General features: G+C 34.0%; 1 protein-coding gene across 2 annotated transcripts in view; it reads right to left on the minus strand.

Annotated features, from left to right (window-relative positions):
- DCAF10 (DDB1 and CUL4 associated factor 10) overlaps positions 1 to 13,852 on the minus strand; it is a 44,436-nt gene that overhangs the window by 13,307 nt on the left and 17,277 nt on the right. For both annotated transcript variants that reach the window (XM_025888268.2, XM_025888270.2), the window contains exon 3: positions 7,354 to 7,551. In XM_025888268.2, coding sequence (XP_025744053.1) covers positions 7,354 to 7,551 — 198 coding nt within the window. The remainder of the gene's footprint in view (positions 1 to 7,353; positions 7,552 to 13,852) is intronic.

A 13,852-nucleotide genomic window follows, 5' to 3' on the forward strand; every position in this document is an offset into this window, starting at 1 on the left:
AGTTTCCTTCTATTTTTAATTAAGTTTAATAGCTTTGAGATATAATTTACATATCATAAAATTCATTTTAACAATTAAGTGATTTTTAGTAAATTTATGGAGTTGTGCAATCAACCCAATTTTAGAACATTCTCATCATCCTAAAAAATCCCTCCTGCCCACTAGCAGTCTCTCCCTGTTCCTATTCCCAGTCACAGGCAGCCATTAAGTAGTCTCTATAGATCTGCTTATTGTGGACATTTAATATAAATAGAATTATACATGTGGTCTTTTGGTTTGGCTTTTTTCACTTAGCATACTGTTTTTTGAGGTTCATCCATGTTGTAGCACATATTAGTATCTGTTCCTTTTCATTACCAGTATTCTATTATGTAGATATACCACATTTTGTTTATTCATTTACCAATTGATAGATATTTGTACTGATTCCCTTTTGGGGATATTATGAATAATACTGTTATAAGCATTCACGTACAAATCTTTGTGTGGTGATAGGTGTTCATTTCTCTTGGGTAGATACCTAGGAGTGGAATGGCTGGTCAGATGATAAATCTGTTTAACATTTTAAGAAACTACCAAACTTTTCTCAAGTGGCTGTACCACTTTACATCCCTACCAGCAATGTATGAGGATCCAGTTTCTCCACATTCTTGACAATACTTATTATTGTCTTTCTAAATTAAAGCCATCTTAGTGGATATGAAATGGTTCCTCATTTTGGTTTTGACTTGCATTTTCCTTATGACTAATGATGTTGATCATCTTTTCACATGCCTATTAATCATTTATATTATCTTCCTTGGTGAAATGTCTGTGCAGATATTTTGCCCATTTTAAAGTTGGGTTATTTGTGTATATTTAAAGTGAGTTGCAAGAGTTCTTTATATATTCTGGACACAAATCCTTGATCAGATGTAATTTACAATTATTTTCTCCCATCCTGTAGTTTTTCTTTTCACTTTCTTAATGGTATCACCTGACACACAAAAGTTTTTAATTTTAATGAAGTTCATTTTATCAATTTTTTTAATCACTTGTGCTTTGGTTTGCATGAAGATTTACTTCCATGTTTTCTTTGAATTATGTCATTTTATCTCTTACCTTCAGGTTTAAATCCATTTTGAGTTTCTTGTTTTGATGTAAAATAAGGGTCTAAATTCATCTTTTTGCATGTGGATATCCAGTTGCTCAGGTATCATTTATTGAAAAGACTATCCTTTTCTGAACCACTAAATTACCTTGGCACCTTTGTTGAACTGAAAATCAACTGATCATAAATGCAAGGGTTTATTTCTGTACTTTCAAAATTCTGTTCCTTTGATTTATATGCCTATCCCATGCCAATAAACACTGTTTTGATTACTATGGCTTTGTAGTAAGTTCTAAAATTGAGAGTGTGAGTCTTTCAACTTTGTTCTTCTTTTCAAGATTGTTTTGGCTATTCTGGGTCATTTGTATTTCCATATAAATTCTAGAATCAGGGGCACCTGGGTGGCTCAGTTGGTTAAGCGACCGCCTTCAGCTCAGGTCATGCTCCTGGAGTCCCAGGATCAAGTCCCGCATTGGGCTCCCTGCTCAGCGGGGAGTCTGCTTCTCCCTCTGACCCTACCCCCTCTCATGCTCTCTCTCATTCTCTCTCTCTCAAATAAAAATCTTTAAAAAAAATAAAAACATAAAAATAAAAAATAAATTCTAGAATCAGCTTAACAATTGGTCCAAAAAAGACAGCTGTAATCTTGACAGGGATTGCAATGAATCTATAGATTAACTTGGAGACAATTGCCATCTTTAAAAAAATTTTTTGTGTCCTCTGTAATCTTATTATTTATTTTTTTAAGTAAGCTCTACACCCCATGTGGGGCTTGAATTCATAGCCCTGAGATCAAGAGTCACATGCTGTCCTGACTGAGCCAGCTAGGCACCCCTAAAATTACCATCTTAATGATGCTGAGTCTTCCAATCCATTAAGATGGAATGCCTCTCCATTCATTTACATCTTCTTACATTTCTTTCAGCAATGTTTTTATAGTTTTCGGTGTAAAAATCTTGTACTTTTTTTTGTTAAATACATTACTAAGTATCTTATTTCTTTAGATGCAATTATGAATGGAATCTTCTTCATTTTTAGATTGTTCATTGCTTATAAGTAGAAATACAATTGATTTGTGTATATTAATCTTGTATATCTTGTAACCTTGCTGAACTTATTAGTTCTAGTATTTTTGTGGAATCCTTAAGATTTTCTATATATAAGATCATATCCACATATGAAGATTGCTTCTTCCTTTCCAATCTGGATGCCTGGTATTTCTTTTTCTTGCCTGACTGCACTTCCAGTGCAACTGTACCTCCAATACAATATTGAATAAAAGTGGTGGGAGCAGACATCCTTGCCTTATAACCAATCTTAGGGTAAATGTATTCAGTTTTTCAACATTAAGATGATTTTAGCCAGGGGCGCCTGGGTGGCTGAGTTGGTTAAGCATCTACCTTCAGCTTAGGTCATGATCTCGGGGTCCTGGGATCGAGCCCTGTGTCGTCGGGCTCTCCACTCAGTGGGGAGTCTATTTGTCCCTCTCCCTCTGCCCCTAACCCCCCACTAGGGTATTCTCTCTAATAAAAAAAAAATCTTTACAAAAATGATTTTAGCTATAAATTTCTCAGATGTCCTTTATCAGCTGTCTAGGGAATAAAAGTTCCCTATTATTCCCAGTTTTATTACAAATGGGTATTGGATTTTGTCAAGTGCTTTTCTACCTTTCTTGAGATGATCCTGTTTATGGGTTTTGACCTTTATTAATATGATGTATCACATTGATTTTTGGATATTAAACCAACCCTCTATTCCTTGGGTAAATTCTACTATTGTGACATATAATCCTTTATACATGATGCTAGGTTTGATTTGCTAATATTTTTTTGAGGATTTGGTATCTATTTTTCTTCTTTTTGTTTTTGAGGAATATTGGTCTGTAGTTTTCTATTCTTATGATGTTTGTCTGGTTTGGTATCAGAGTAATAATACCAGCCTCATAAAATGAGTTTGGTAGTGTTCTCCTCTATTTTCTAGAAGAGTCTGTGAAAGATTGATATTATTTATTCTATAAATGTTTGGTAAAATTCACCAGTGAAGACTTTTGGGACTGGGCTTTTCACTGTGGAAAGATTTTTAAATTACCAGTTCGATTTTTTACTTGCTTTAGGTCTGTGGGTCTATAGATTTTCTATTTGTTCTTGAATCAGTTTAAGTAATTTGTGACTGTCCAGGTATTTGTTTATCTGAGTTGTCTGATTTGTTGTCATAAAGTTCTTCACTGTATCCCTTTATATTCCTTTTAATCTCTATAAGACTGGTAATAATGTCCTCTCTTTTGTTTTTAATTATGATTGAATGTTGAATTTTATTCCTTGATTAAAACAATCATATGGACTTTGTTTAATCTGTTAATGTGATAAGTTATATTAATAGAATTTCTATTGATAGGGGCACCTAGGTGGCTCAGTTGGTTAAGTGTCTGCCTTTGGCTCAGGTCATCATCCCAGAGTCCTGGTATCGAACCCTGTGTCAGGGAGCCCGCTTTTCCCTCTCCTTCTGCCTGCTGCTACCCCAGCTTGTGCATGCTCTCTGTCAAATAAAAAAAATTTTTTTTTCTATTGATTTATCTTTTTTAAGTGACCTATACACCCAATATGGGGCTCGAACTCACAACCCCGAGATCAAGAGTTGCATGCTCTTCTGACTGAGCCAGCCAGGCGCCCCAAATGTATCATCTTGTCATTCCTGAATAAACCCAACTTGGTCATGATATTCTGATTAATATCTTAGAAGTTTCAGTTTCTTCTATTTAGAATATTTGTATCTACATTCACATTACAGATTGACCTTTCATTTTTTCTCTTCTAATATTATCTTTGTTGAGTTTATATATTAAGGTTATACTAGCTTCATACATGAGGTAAGGAGATTTCCCTTTTTCTGGAATGTGAACAACTTAATAAAACTGGAATGTTCTGTTTTTGTACTGTCTTACAGAAGTCACCTGTAAAACTGACAGGCCTGCTGTTTTATTAGTAGATAAATTTTAATTGATATTTTCCATTTCTTTAATGGCTATGGCAGAGGCAATGTTTAGAATATTTAAATAACCAGCAATGCATGAAAATGAGCCAGTCAGAATTGATGCAGTTGGCAGTGTTGGAACTGAGTCCTGGAATTACTCTACTGTAAGATCTTAAAACTTCCATCAACAAAGGGTGCCTCTCAGCAGTCTATAAACCAGGGGTTTGACTCTTGGCTCATAATTTACTGTCTTATTGACAGTCATGTGGGCAAGATACCCAACCTCTCTGACCTTGGTTTCCTTAGCTCTAAAATGGGATAATAGGGGTGCCTGGGTGGCTCAGGCATTAAGCGCCTGCCTTTGGCTCAGGTCATGATCCCAGGGTCCTGGGATCGAGCCCCGCATCACTCCCCCTGCTTGTGTTCCTGCTCTCGCTATCTCTGTCAAATAAAATCTTTAAAAAATAAATAAATAAAATGGGATAATAGTTATCTAACTCATGAGACTGTTCTCAGAATTAAATGAGATGCTGAACAACCAAAAAAAAAGTGGGGGAAACGGGGTAGTTTAAGGGGGACTTTAGCTACTAGATCATAGGGAGATCTTGAGGGAGGTATCCCTAAAAGAAGGGCCTGGGTAACCAGAGGGTGCCAGGATATGACTGCCCGGGGATGATTCAGGATAGTGGCTATTTATCATTTAACTACAGTTACCACATTTAACTTCTGTATTAACTACAGAAGTAGTTTAATATTTTAACAACTACTTCACCTCAATCACTGCATATTGGTTAAATATCAGTCCAGGTAACAGGTGTATTTAGGTTTTCTATTTCTCTCTTGATCAGTTTTGCTAAGGTGTATTTTTTGAATAAACTATTTCATCAAAGTTTTCAAGTATATTGGCATAAAAGTGATATTATCATATATATATATTTTGTCTCTTTTTTTATTAAGATTATTCTTTTGTCTTATTTCTCTGGATGAATCCTACCAGAGATTCAAAAAGCAGGCTTAAAAAAAAAAACTTTATTGTACATTTATTTTCAATTTTACTAATTTCTGCTTTTATCTTTATTATTTCCATAATCTTTCATTGGGTTTACTCTTTTTACCTTTTTCCAGTTTTTTTGAGTATAATGCTTAGTTCACTAATTTTTAGTCTACTGATTTCCCGATGAGTTCTTCTTCAATCCATGAATTATTTAGGAAGTGAGTTTATAAATCTCCAAACATGGGAATTTTTAGTTACCTGTGTTTTAATTAACTATACTGAGGTCAGGAAAAATCATTTGTGTGATAACAAATCTTTGATATTGGTTGAAACTTACTTTGTAATCTAGTACATGTTCTACTTTTGCTTCAGAGGATGTATTCACTATTTGTTGGGAGAATTCTAAATATGCCTAATAAATCAAGTTTATTACTATAAGACCTCCTATGGTCTTACTAATTTTTTGGTCTATTTTATCTATTAGTAAATGAGAGAATAGTGTTACTATTTTCCACTGAGATGGGGATTCTTAGTTTTTTCTTGTAATTCTGTCCATTTTTGCTTTTTATGGTTTGAAGCTATGTTATTAGGTACATTTAAGATAAGAATTCTTTTATGTTCTAGTGAAATAAACCTTTTAGCACAGTACCTTTTTTAACCACTAATAATGCTTTATGCCTTATATTCTATTTTGTTTGTTATTAATGTAAATATAACTGTTTCTCTTTGATTTGAATTTGCCTGTTATTTTTTTCCCATGCTTTTACTTTTAGACTTTCTCATTTGCATGTTTTGGGTGTGTTCCTTACAAAGAACATAGTTTGGTTTTCTTTTTTAATCCAATCTAACCCTATCTATCTTTTAACTGGCTACTTTAGTCTATATATATTTACTGCGATTATTGATATTTGGATTTTCTGCCTACCATATTTTTGTGCTTCCCAATTTACCTCTTTTTTAAAAATGATTTTCCCCCTTCTCTGCTTCTGTTGGATTGATCATGTTTTACTAGCTTTTGTCCACTAATTTGGAAGTTACCATCCATATTCCTATTCAAATTTTATTTCTAAATTAAAAAAAATAAACTTCTAAATTTTAACAGGTATGCTTGTCTTAGTCTAAAGAGATCTGTATATCCTCTGCTCAAACAATATGCATAGTTAGAAATCTCTAAGAATATCCTCTCTTTTTACATATGACCTCTGAAAAGAATATTTCAGAAATGGTCCTGGTGTATTACTGCATTGTCATTTCACCATGGCTAGCAATAGGTATGTTTTAATTATTTTTCAAACTTCAACTCTATTTTTCTTGATTATTTTATGTAGGCACCACACCCAACACGGAGCCTAACGCAGGGCTTGAACTAACGACCCTGAGATAAGACTTGAGCTGAGATCAAGAGATGCTTAACCAACTGAACCACCCAAGTGTCCCAAACTTCAGGGTTTTTTAAATAATCAACTTCTCCATAAGGAGACATTTCATTGAAGTGTTTCACAACAGCAGCATTACTAACATTTTAGATGGGACTAGTCTACTGTGCAAAATGTTCCATGCAGGATGTTTAGAAACTCTGATCCCTGTTTACTAAATGCCAGTAATCCTCTCTTCTCTTCCCATAGTGACAACTAAAACTGCACCACACATTATTTCTAAACATTCCCACTGAGAAACTATTATTTTAATGCATGAAAAAAAGTACAAAAATTACAAAATAAGTAAGTTTAGAATTGAAGGACCGAAGAATGAAAAACATTTCTGTTCCACAGAGGAAATAACAAAAATATTTTTCCTTAAATTCCTTAAATTTAGGAAACTCATCTTATAAACCAGTTTTCATTATTAACTGTACTACTTGGTCTCCTTTCCATAAACTTTTCTCCAAATGTTTTAGTTGCAATATATGACTAAGAGCAAGTAACAAAAGATGGAATCATTTTTGATTATTTTTCCCGAAGTCAGGTTCTTTCTCCTAAAGAGATATGAAAGCTAAGACAAAACACTGAATTTCTCTACCATTTTAAACAAATATTTCTGGGGGGCAACTGGGTGGCTCAGTCAGTTAAAGGTCGAACTCTTTGATTTCTCAGGTCATGACCTCAGGATTGTGAGACGGAGTCCCACACCAGGTTCTGCGCTCAGCAGGGAGTCTGCTTAAGATTCTCTCTCTCCCTCTCCCTCTGCACCCCCCCACATGCTCGCTCACTCTCTCTCCCTCTCTCTGACAAATAAAGAAATCTTTAAAAAATTTTTTTGTTGTTGTTCACAATCCTAACATGGTTTCCTATTCACAAACCTGTTGGTGTCCCAAATAATGACATTTCCATCAAATCCTGATGTTACTAAGAGTCTCGTATTAGTATCATATTCGATGTTCTTCACCCAGCTAGTGTGACCATGTAAAGTGCATACTTTGGTGTTCAGTTTTCTCAGATCCCATAGTGCTATTGTAGTGTCATCAGAGCAGGTAGCAAACAGCCGGTTATCAAGAAATCTACAAAGCAGAAAAGAAAAACTGATTTATTTAATCTCTTGTTAAAGAAAACTTGAGAAACAGTCTCTGTATTACCTAATCAAGAAAACAAACAAAAAAGGACTACAAACTGACTGTATAAACCCAGTGATATGGATATCAATAAATAGTAAGCATAATTCACATAATCAGGAAAGGACACTATGATTTAAGGAGGACCACAATGTAATTTTATCAATTTGCTTTATATTATTGATTTTTATTGGAAGTGGATCTAGAGGTGGATGTTTGGGGAACAGTGCTAGAGAGAAAAAAGAACTTTAGAATCTGTATAGGAAACACAAATGGTGAGAGACAATTTAATAGGAGACAGAGGAGATTTTGAAGACTTGATTGCAGAGGGAGATATGTTAAGCTTTAAGGGTTCATAATTATGAGAAATATTTACCCTGCTACAAGTAATGTCTTTCTATTTAGAACACATTTACATATAAAAACTACTAACAAAATGCCATATTTTTAATCTATTAATTCAAAGGCATTCCCCCAAATAATCATACGTAGCAATATTTTATTAGGACCAGTTAAGATTACAAGATATACCAATAAAATACTCTGTAATTCAGACTTTTAATTATTTTACACTAATTTCTCAATGCTTAGTGAGAATATATTCTATACAAATACTTAAAAAACAACAAACCTACCAATCACACTTGAATTTCTTTTATTTCTTTTTCAACACTTGAATTTCTGCCTAATTCAACATTAGGATGCTTTCTCTAACATATGCTGTTATATATTACTTCCTAATCTCTTGTAGAGAGAAGAAATGAATTCTGGAACTTCTTCCAAGATAAAATTATATTTAATTATTTTTTATCAGAAATCAACCTCAGTATCCATAAATACCATAACAAACTTCCTAAAACTTAACACAGTTTTAAAATTCCCAGCTGTTGTACAAGCTGTTTCTACTACTAGAAACCACCTTCACTCTACCCCTTGACCTGACTAAACACTTCCTTTCTTTTTGTTATTTAGCTATCATCCCCTCCAGGAAGACTTCCTTCTCTATCCAGCTTGGGATAGATTTACCAATCTTCTAATCTCCAAAGTACTCTCTATTTCTGTCATAACACTTAATATACAGTGTAAGGAATAACTTCATAAGGCTATAAACTCCTTGAAGACAGGGGAACTGTCTGCATAGTTCATTGTTAGATCTGTAGTACCCAACACACACAGTGCCAGGCATGTAATAAGTACTCACAAAAATTTATTATGCATGAGATAGGGGTTCACTACCTAGTGGAAAAAAATTATAAATATGTAATTGTACAAAATAATTGCATGGAATAAGCAAAGAAAAGGGTGATCAGGGGCGCCTGAGTGGCTCAGTTGGTTGAGCCTCTGCCTTCGGCTCAGGTCATGATCCCAGGGTTCTGGGATCGAGTCCTGTGTCAGGCTCTTTGCTCAGTGGGAAGCCTGCTTCTCCCTCTGCCTGCCGCTGCCCCTGCTTATGTGCTCTCTCTCTCTGACAAATACATAAGATCTAAAAAAAGAAAAGAAAAGAAAGAAAAGGGTGGTCAAGAAAGACTTCATGGTGGGGTCATTTGACCTGATTTTAAAAGATGAGGCAGGTACTCCCTAAGTGACCAAGGGATAAGCAAAGGTACAGAGGCATGTAAGGGGATGGTATATACTCAGAGGCAACAGTAGTTAGAAGTACTGTGTGTTGAAAAGTAGAAATAAGAGGAGAATATATCATGGATTTATTCTGTAGTGATTCCCAGTAACTTTTTTAAAGATCTTTGCTTTTTTTTTTTTAAGATTTTATTTTTTGACAGAGAGCAAGAGAGGGAACACAAGCAGGGGGAGTGGGAGAGGGAGAAACAGGTTGCCCACTGAGCAGGGAGTCCGGATGTGGGGTTTGATCCCAGGACGCTGGGATCATGACCTGAGCGGAAGGCAGATGCTTAACGACTGAGCCACCCAGGCACCCCTCTGCATTTTTTTTTTTTTAAGATTTTATTTATTTGAGTGAGCAAGAGAGAGCACAAGCTGGGGGAGGGTCAGAGGGAGAGGGTGAATATTTGTTAAGATTTATTTGAGTGAGCAAGAGAGAGCACAAGCTGGGGGAGGGTCAGAGGGAGAGGGTGAATATTTTTTAAATGGAAAAAAAGTCCACAATAAAAATAACCACTGTTACTGATAGCCTAATTCTTATATTTCAATAATAAATGTCATGTCATAAATATTTTGCCATGTTACTAAAGATTTATTGACAAAATCATTCTTAATGGCTGAATAGCTTCACTGTATGAATGAACCGTATCTTGTTTCTTTTTTAAACTAATAAGCAATTGCTGGGCGTTTATATTGCTTCCAATTTTTTACTATGGTTTGCACTAAAACCATTAAATGGTTTTATTTAGTGTAAAAATTTATGTAGTGTAAAAGAGTTTACACTAAAAAACACTATGATGAACAACCTAATAGCTAAATATTAATCACATCCCTAGTTATTTTTCTAAGTACATCCCCAGAAAAATGTATTGCTAAGTAAAAAGGGATTTTAAAAAATGTAAGGCTTTTGATACATACAGCCAAACTATCCTCAAAAGAACATACTGATACGTAGTTCCACCAGCAGTTAACAGTGTCCACTTCTCCAAGCCCTGTCACACAGATTATTTTTTAATTCTGCTAAGTGTCAGGGGAAAAAAAAATCTTAAGTTGAAACTTTTATTTTTAGTAAAGTTGAACGTTTTTCATAATAATTGGAAGATTATTTTCTCTTGTGAATTGCTATTCATATTCCTTACTGATTTTCCTATTGCTGTATTATTTTTATTAGAGTTATAAATTCTCTTTATAGTAAAGATAATATACCTCAGTTTTTCAAAGACAGTATGTTGAAAAAAAAGACAGTATGTTGAATATATTTTCCATATATACTTTTATCTTATTATGTGGTTTATATATTTTCTTACTATATCAAAATTTTTACAAATCAAAATTGTCAAGTCCATTTTTTCCCCCTATGGTTTTATCTTTACTGATTAGGCTTTTTAAAGTAAAAATATTTTAATGACTTCCTGACAGGAATTAAACGACTGAAAAAATACACCATGACAAAAGGCAACTGGAAAGTCAAACTTTTAAAATAAACTGTTCATCATCACAGAGCATCTTCTTACGTTTAAAAAATTTAGGGAAAAAATAAGATATTTTATTTAGTCTACAGAAAATACTTAATGCACATATGGATTCAAAACCCCAGTGGCGGGGTGCCTGGGTGGCTCAGTTGTTGAGCATCTGCCTTCGGCTGAGGTCCTGATCCCAGGGTCCTGGGATCAAGTCCCGCATGCTCCACGGGAAGCCTGCTTCTCCCTCTCCCACTCCCCCTGCTTGTGTTCCCTCTCTCACTGTTTCTCTATCAAATAAATAAAATCTTAAAAAAAAACAAAACCCCAGTGGCATTATACCACCTTAGGCCACAGTGGTCCACCCTAAAGGCTTTAGGTAAGAAAAGGAAATGATAAGAGTTTCAAAAAGATCTCTGAGGTAGCTAGTTTCCAAAACTCTTGGATTTTCATAACAAATAAAATGAAGTGGGGGATCAGTTTTAAAATTTTTGTCAATAAGGCCATTGAAAAATTACCATTGTTGCATGGAAAATATTTTAATACCAATAATGTACAAAGAATATAATCTTGGAATAAAAGCTAATAATTTGAATTGAATAAATTTACCTTAATGAAAAATTCAACACTTTGACTTTAGTTTTCTCATTTTGCCTCAAAATTTTACCTGTTAAAAATCTTGGTATTGAAGAATCATTGGTGAAGAGAATAAATTATAGAAAACTAAGAATGTAGATTAGGAGACCAGTTAAAGTATCCACAATTCTTATACTAAAGCAAGCAGATGCAGAGAATGTAAAGTGTTAAACAAATTCTTGGAGATCTGGCTCAATCTTCTCAAATTAAAACTCAGTCTAGCCTAATAATTTAATGATTGTAAAATGTTTTTAACTCCATAGTCTCTAATAAACAGGAAACACTCCATACACCCTGAAATCTATGAGTTTATGAATTATAAAACTGCTCCATATGTTCCCATCAAACCCCAACATATGACTATAATAGTTCTGGATAAACTGGACATCTGGATAAATTGAAGTCTTCATTATCAGAGGATAATTGGTGAAGGATAACAGCAATTGAAATAGAATTTCTTTAAAACAGGTACCAACATTTCATTGTACAAGGGAAAAAAAGTGTTGTCTTTATCTAAAAACTAAAATCATAATAATTTTTAACATTTATCTTATATTTATATAAACATATGCAAATTTGTAGAATAAGAATAAATTAAATGGGTTTTCCTGCATAATTTTTCCAACAAAATTATGACAGCAAAATATAACACCCTTACTTCATATTTGAGTCTTGTACTACAGAGAGTCATTTCTATATAAACTTCAAGGGCTTTATCCATTTTCCCAAGGGCCTTTCCTTAGTCCCATGAGATATTCACATAATTCTCTGAATTCTCTGAATAGCATGTCCTCATTTCTGTCATTTCCTTTTAATTGATAACTAGTCTAACTCAATCAGATCTTTATTTGTCAATGATTTTATATGTAATTGACTAGTTTTCTAATATCACTCTCAGGGTTTTGTGCAATTCCACATCCTTTGCAAAGTAAGAAATTTCATGTTCCCAGTGATGAGCACTGCATTTACATTATAGTGTTTGAAATATACCAATCAGGAAAAGACCAACAAAGACAGTGGGAGGGAAAAGTAGATCCTGGAAATATTTAAAAGAGGCACTGAATACTTATGATAATCTCAACTGCCCTTGTAATCTCATACTGGGGGGGCCTTGATTATCAAATGGACTCTTAAATCCATATATTTTACATATATTTATGAATGAGAAGTAAGCCTGTATAATGGGCTTAAGAATTTGTTACAGATTTTTCCCTTACTTTCCTGAAGTATGAAGCAACAGAAAATACCCTTCCCAACTATCAATATTTTTATTTTACAAGATAAGCAAACCTTAAAAAACTAAGAAATGAACTAGAAGACATTACTAAGTATGTGTAAAATCACTATCTAAGAAATGCATGCCCACATCTCTGAACAGTACAGTGAGTTGGTCTAATTGAACTGAGCATGAATTCCAGCTCTACCACTTGCTACATATTAAAGATATTGAGCAAATCTCTTTATCTGAGCTGCAATTTCTTCATTCCTTAAATGAGTACAATATCTGTTTCACATAAGGATACTGTGAGAATTAAAATTGTATGAAAAGTGCTTCACAAAAGGTTTGGCATATGGTAGGCACTCAAAAAAATGGAAGTTAATATTAATAAGTAATGCACACTTAAGCTCATGCCAGAGGACCCCTCAGATCCTCATGCAAAACTCTTAAGTGATATGTACTTCTAAAGCTTCAAAACCTGGTTTTCAAACCAAGAGATAAGCAAATTCAAATCTGTAGGTGTGGGGTACTAAAGCAGACACACTGATAGCAGCAAATGAGAGCTGACATTGATAAAGAACAAATTCTAACAGCAGATTAGTCAGAGATCATTCTGAGTAGGGGCAAACAACTCAACACATCTTTTCTTTTTGGGTAAGAAAAAATAAATTGTAAAATATTAAAAACATAGAGAAAACTATGAAGAATATAACAAAAACCTGTGATACCCACCACCCAGCTTTATCAAATTTTAACATTTTGTTATCTTTCAGATTCTTTTGAACATTACAAACACAACTGAAGCACCCTGAATATCCCTCCCCAATCCCATTCCCCTCCCTCCCTCTCCAGAGGGAACCACTATCCAAAATTTGTCACTCCCCATGCAAGTTTTTAATATCATGAGATTCTAAGTATGTATCCATAAACAATGTATAGTTTTGTTTTGCATTCAATTTATTCCATAAATATTTAATTAGCACCCACTATGTGCTAGGCACAGTTCTAGGTGCTGCGAATAGAGCAGAGAACAAATAAGACAAATACATACCCTCATCAAACTTATGTTTGTATATTTTCAGACTTTATATAAATGGTATCACACTGTATAGCTCATTCTACAATTTGCTTTTCTGGCTCAACCTTGAATTTCTGAAATGTATCTCAGATGCTGATGCTTCTAGTTCATTTATTTTAACTGATGTATAGTATTCCATTGTATGAGTATACTGGAATTTATCTTCCTCTTGATGGAGATGTGTTTCCAACTTTTATTACTAATGATGCTATAACGAACCTTCTTTACACATCTCCTTAT

Source organism: Callorhinus ursinus, unplaced genomic scaffold (assembly GCF_003265705.2).
Source record: "Callorhinus ursinus isolate GAN/ISIS: 27379988/994484 unplaced genomic scaffold, GSC_fseal_2.0 scaffold24, whole genome shotgun sequence".
Taxonomy (NCBI): Eukaryota; Metazoa; Chordata; class Mammalia; order Carnivora; family Otariidae; genus Callorhinus; species Callorhinus ursinus.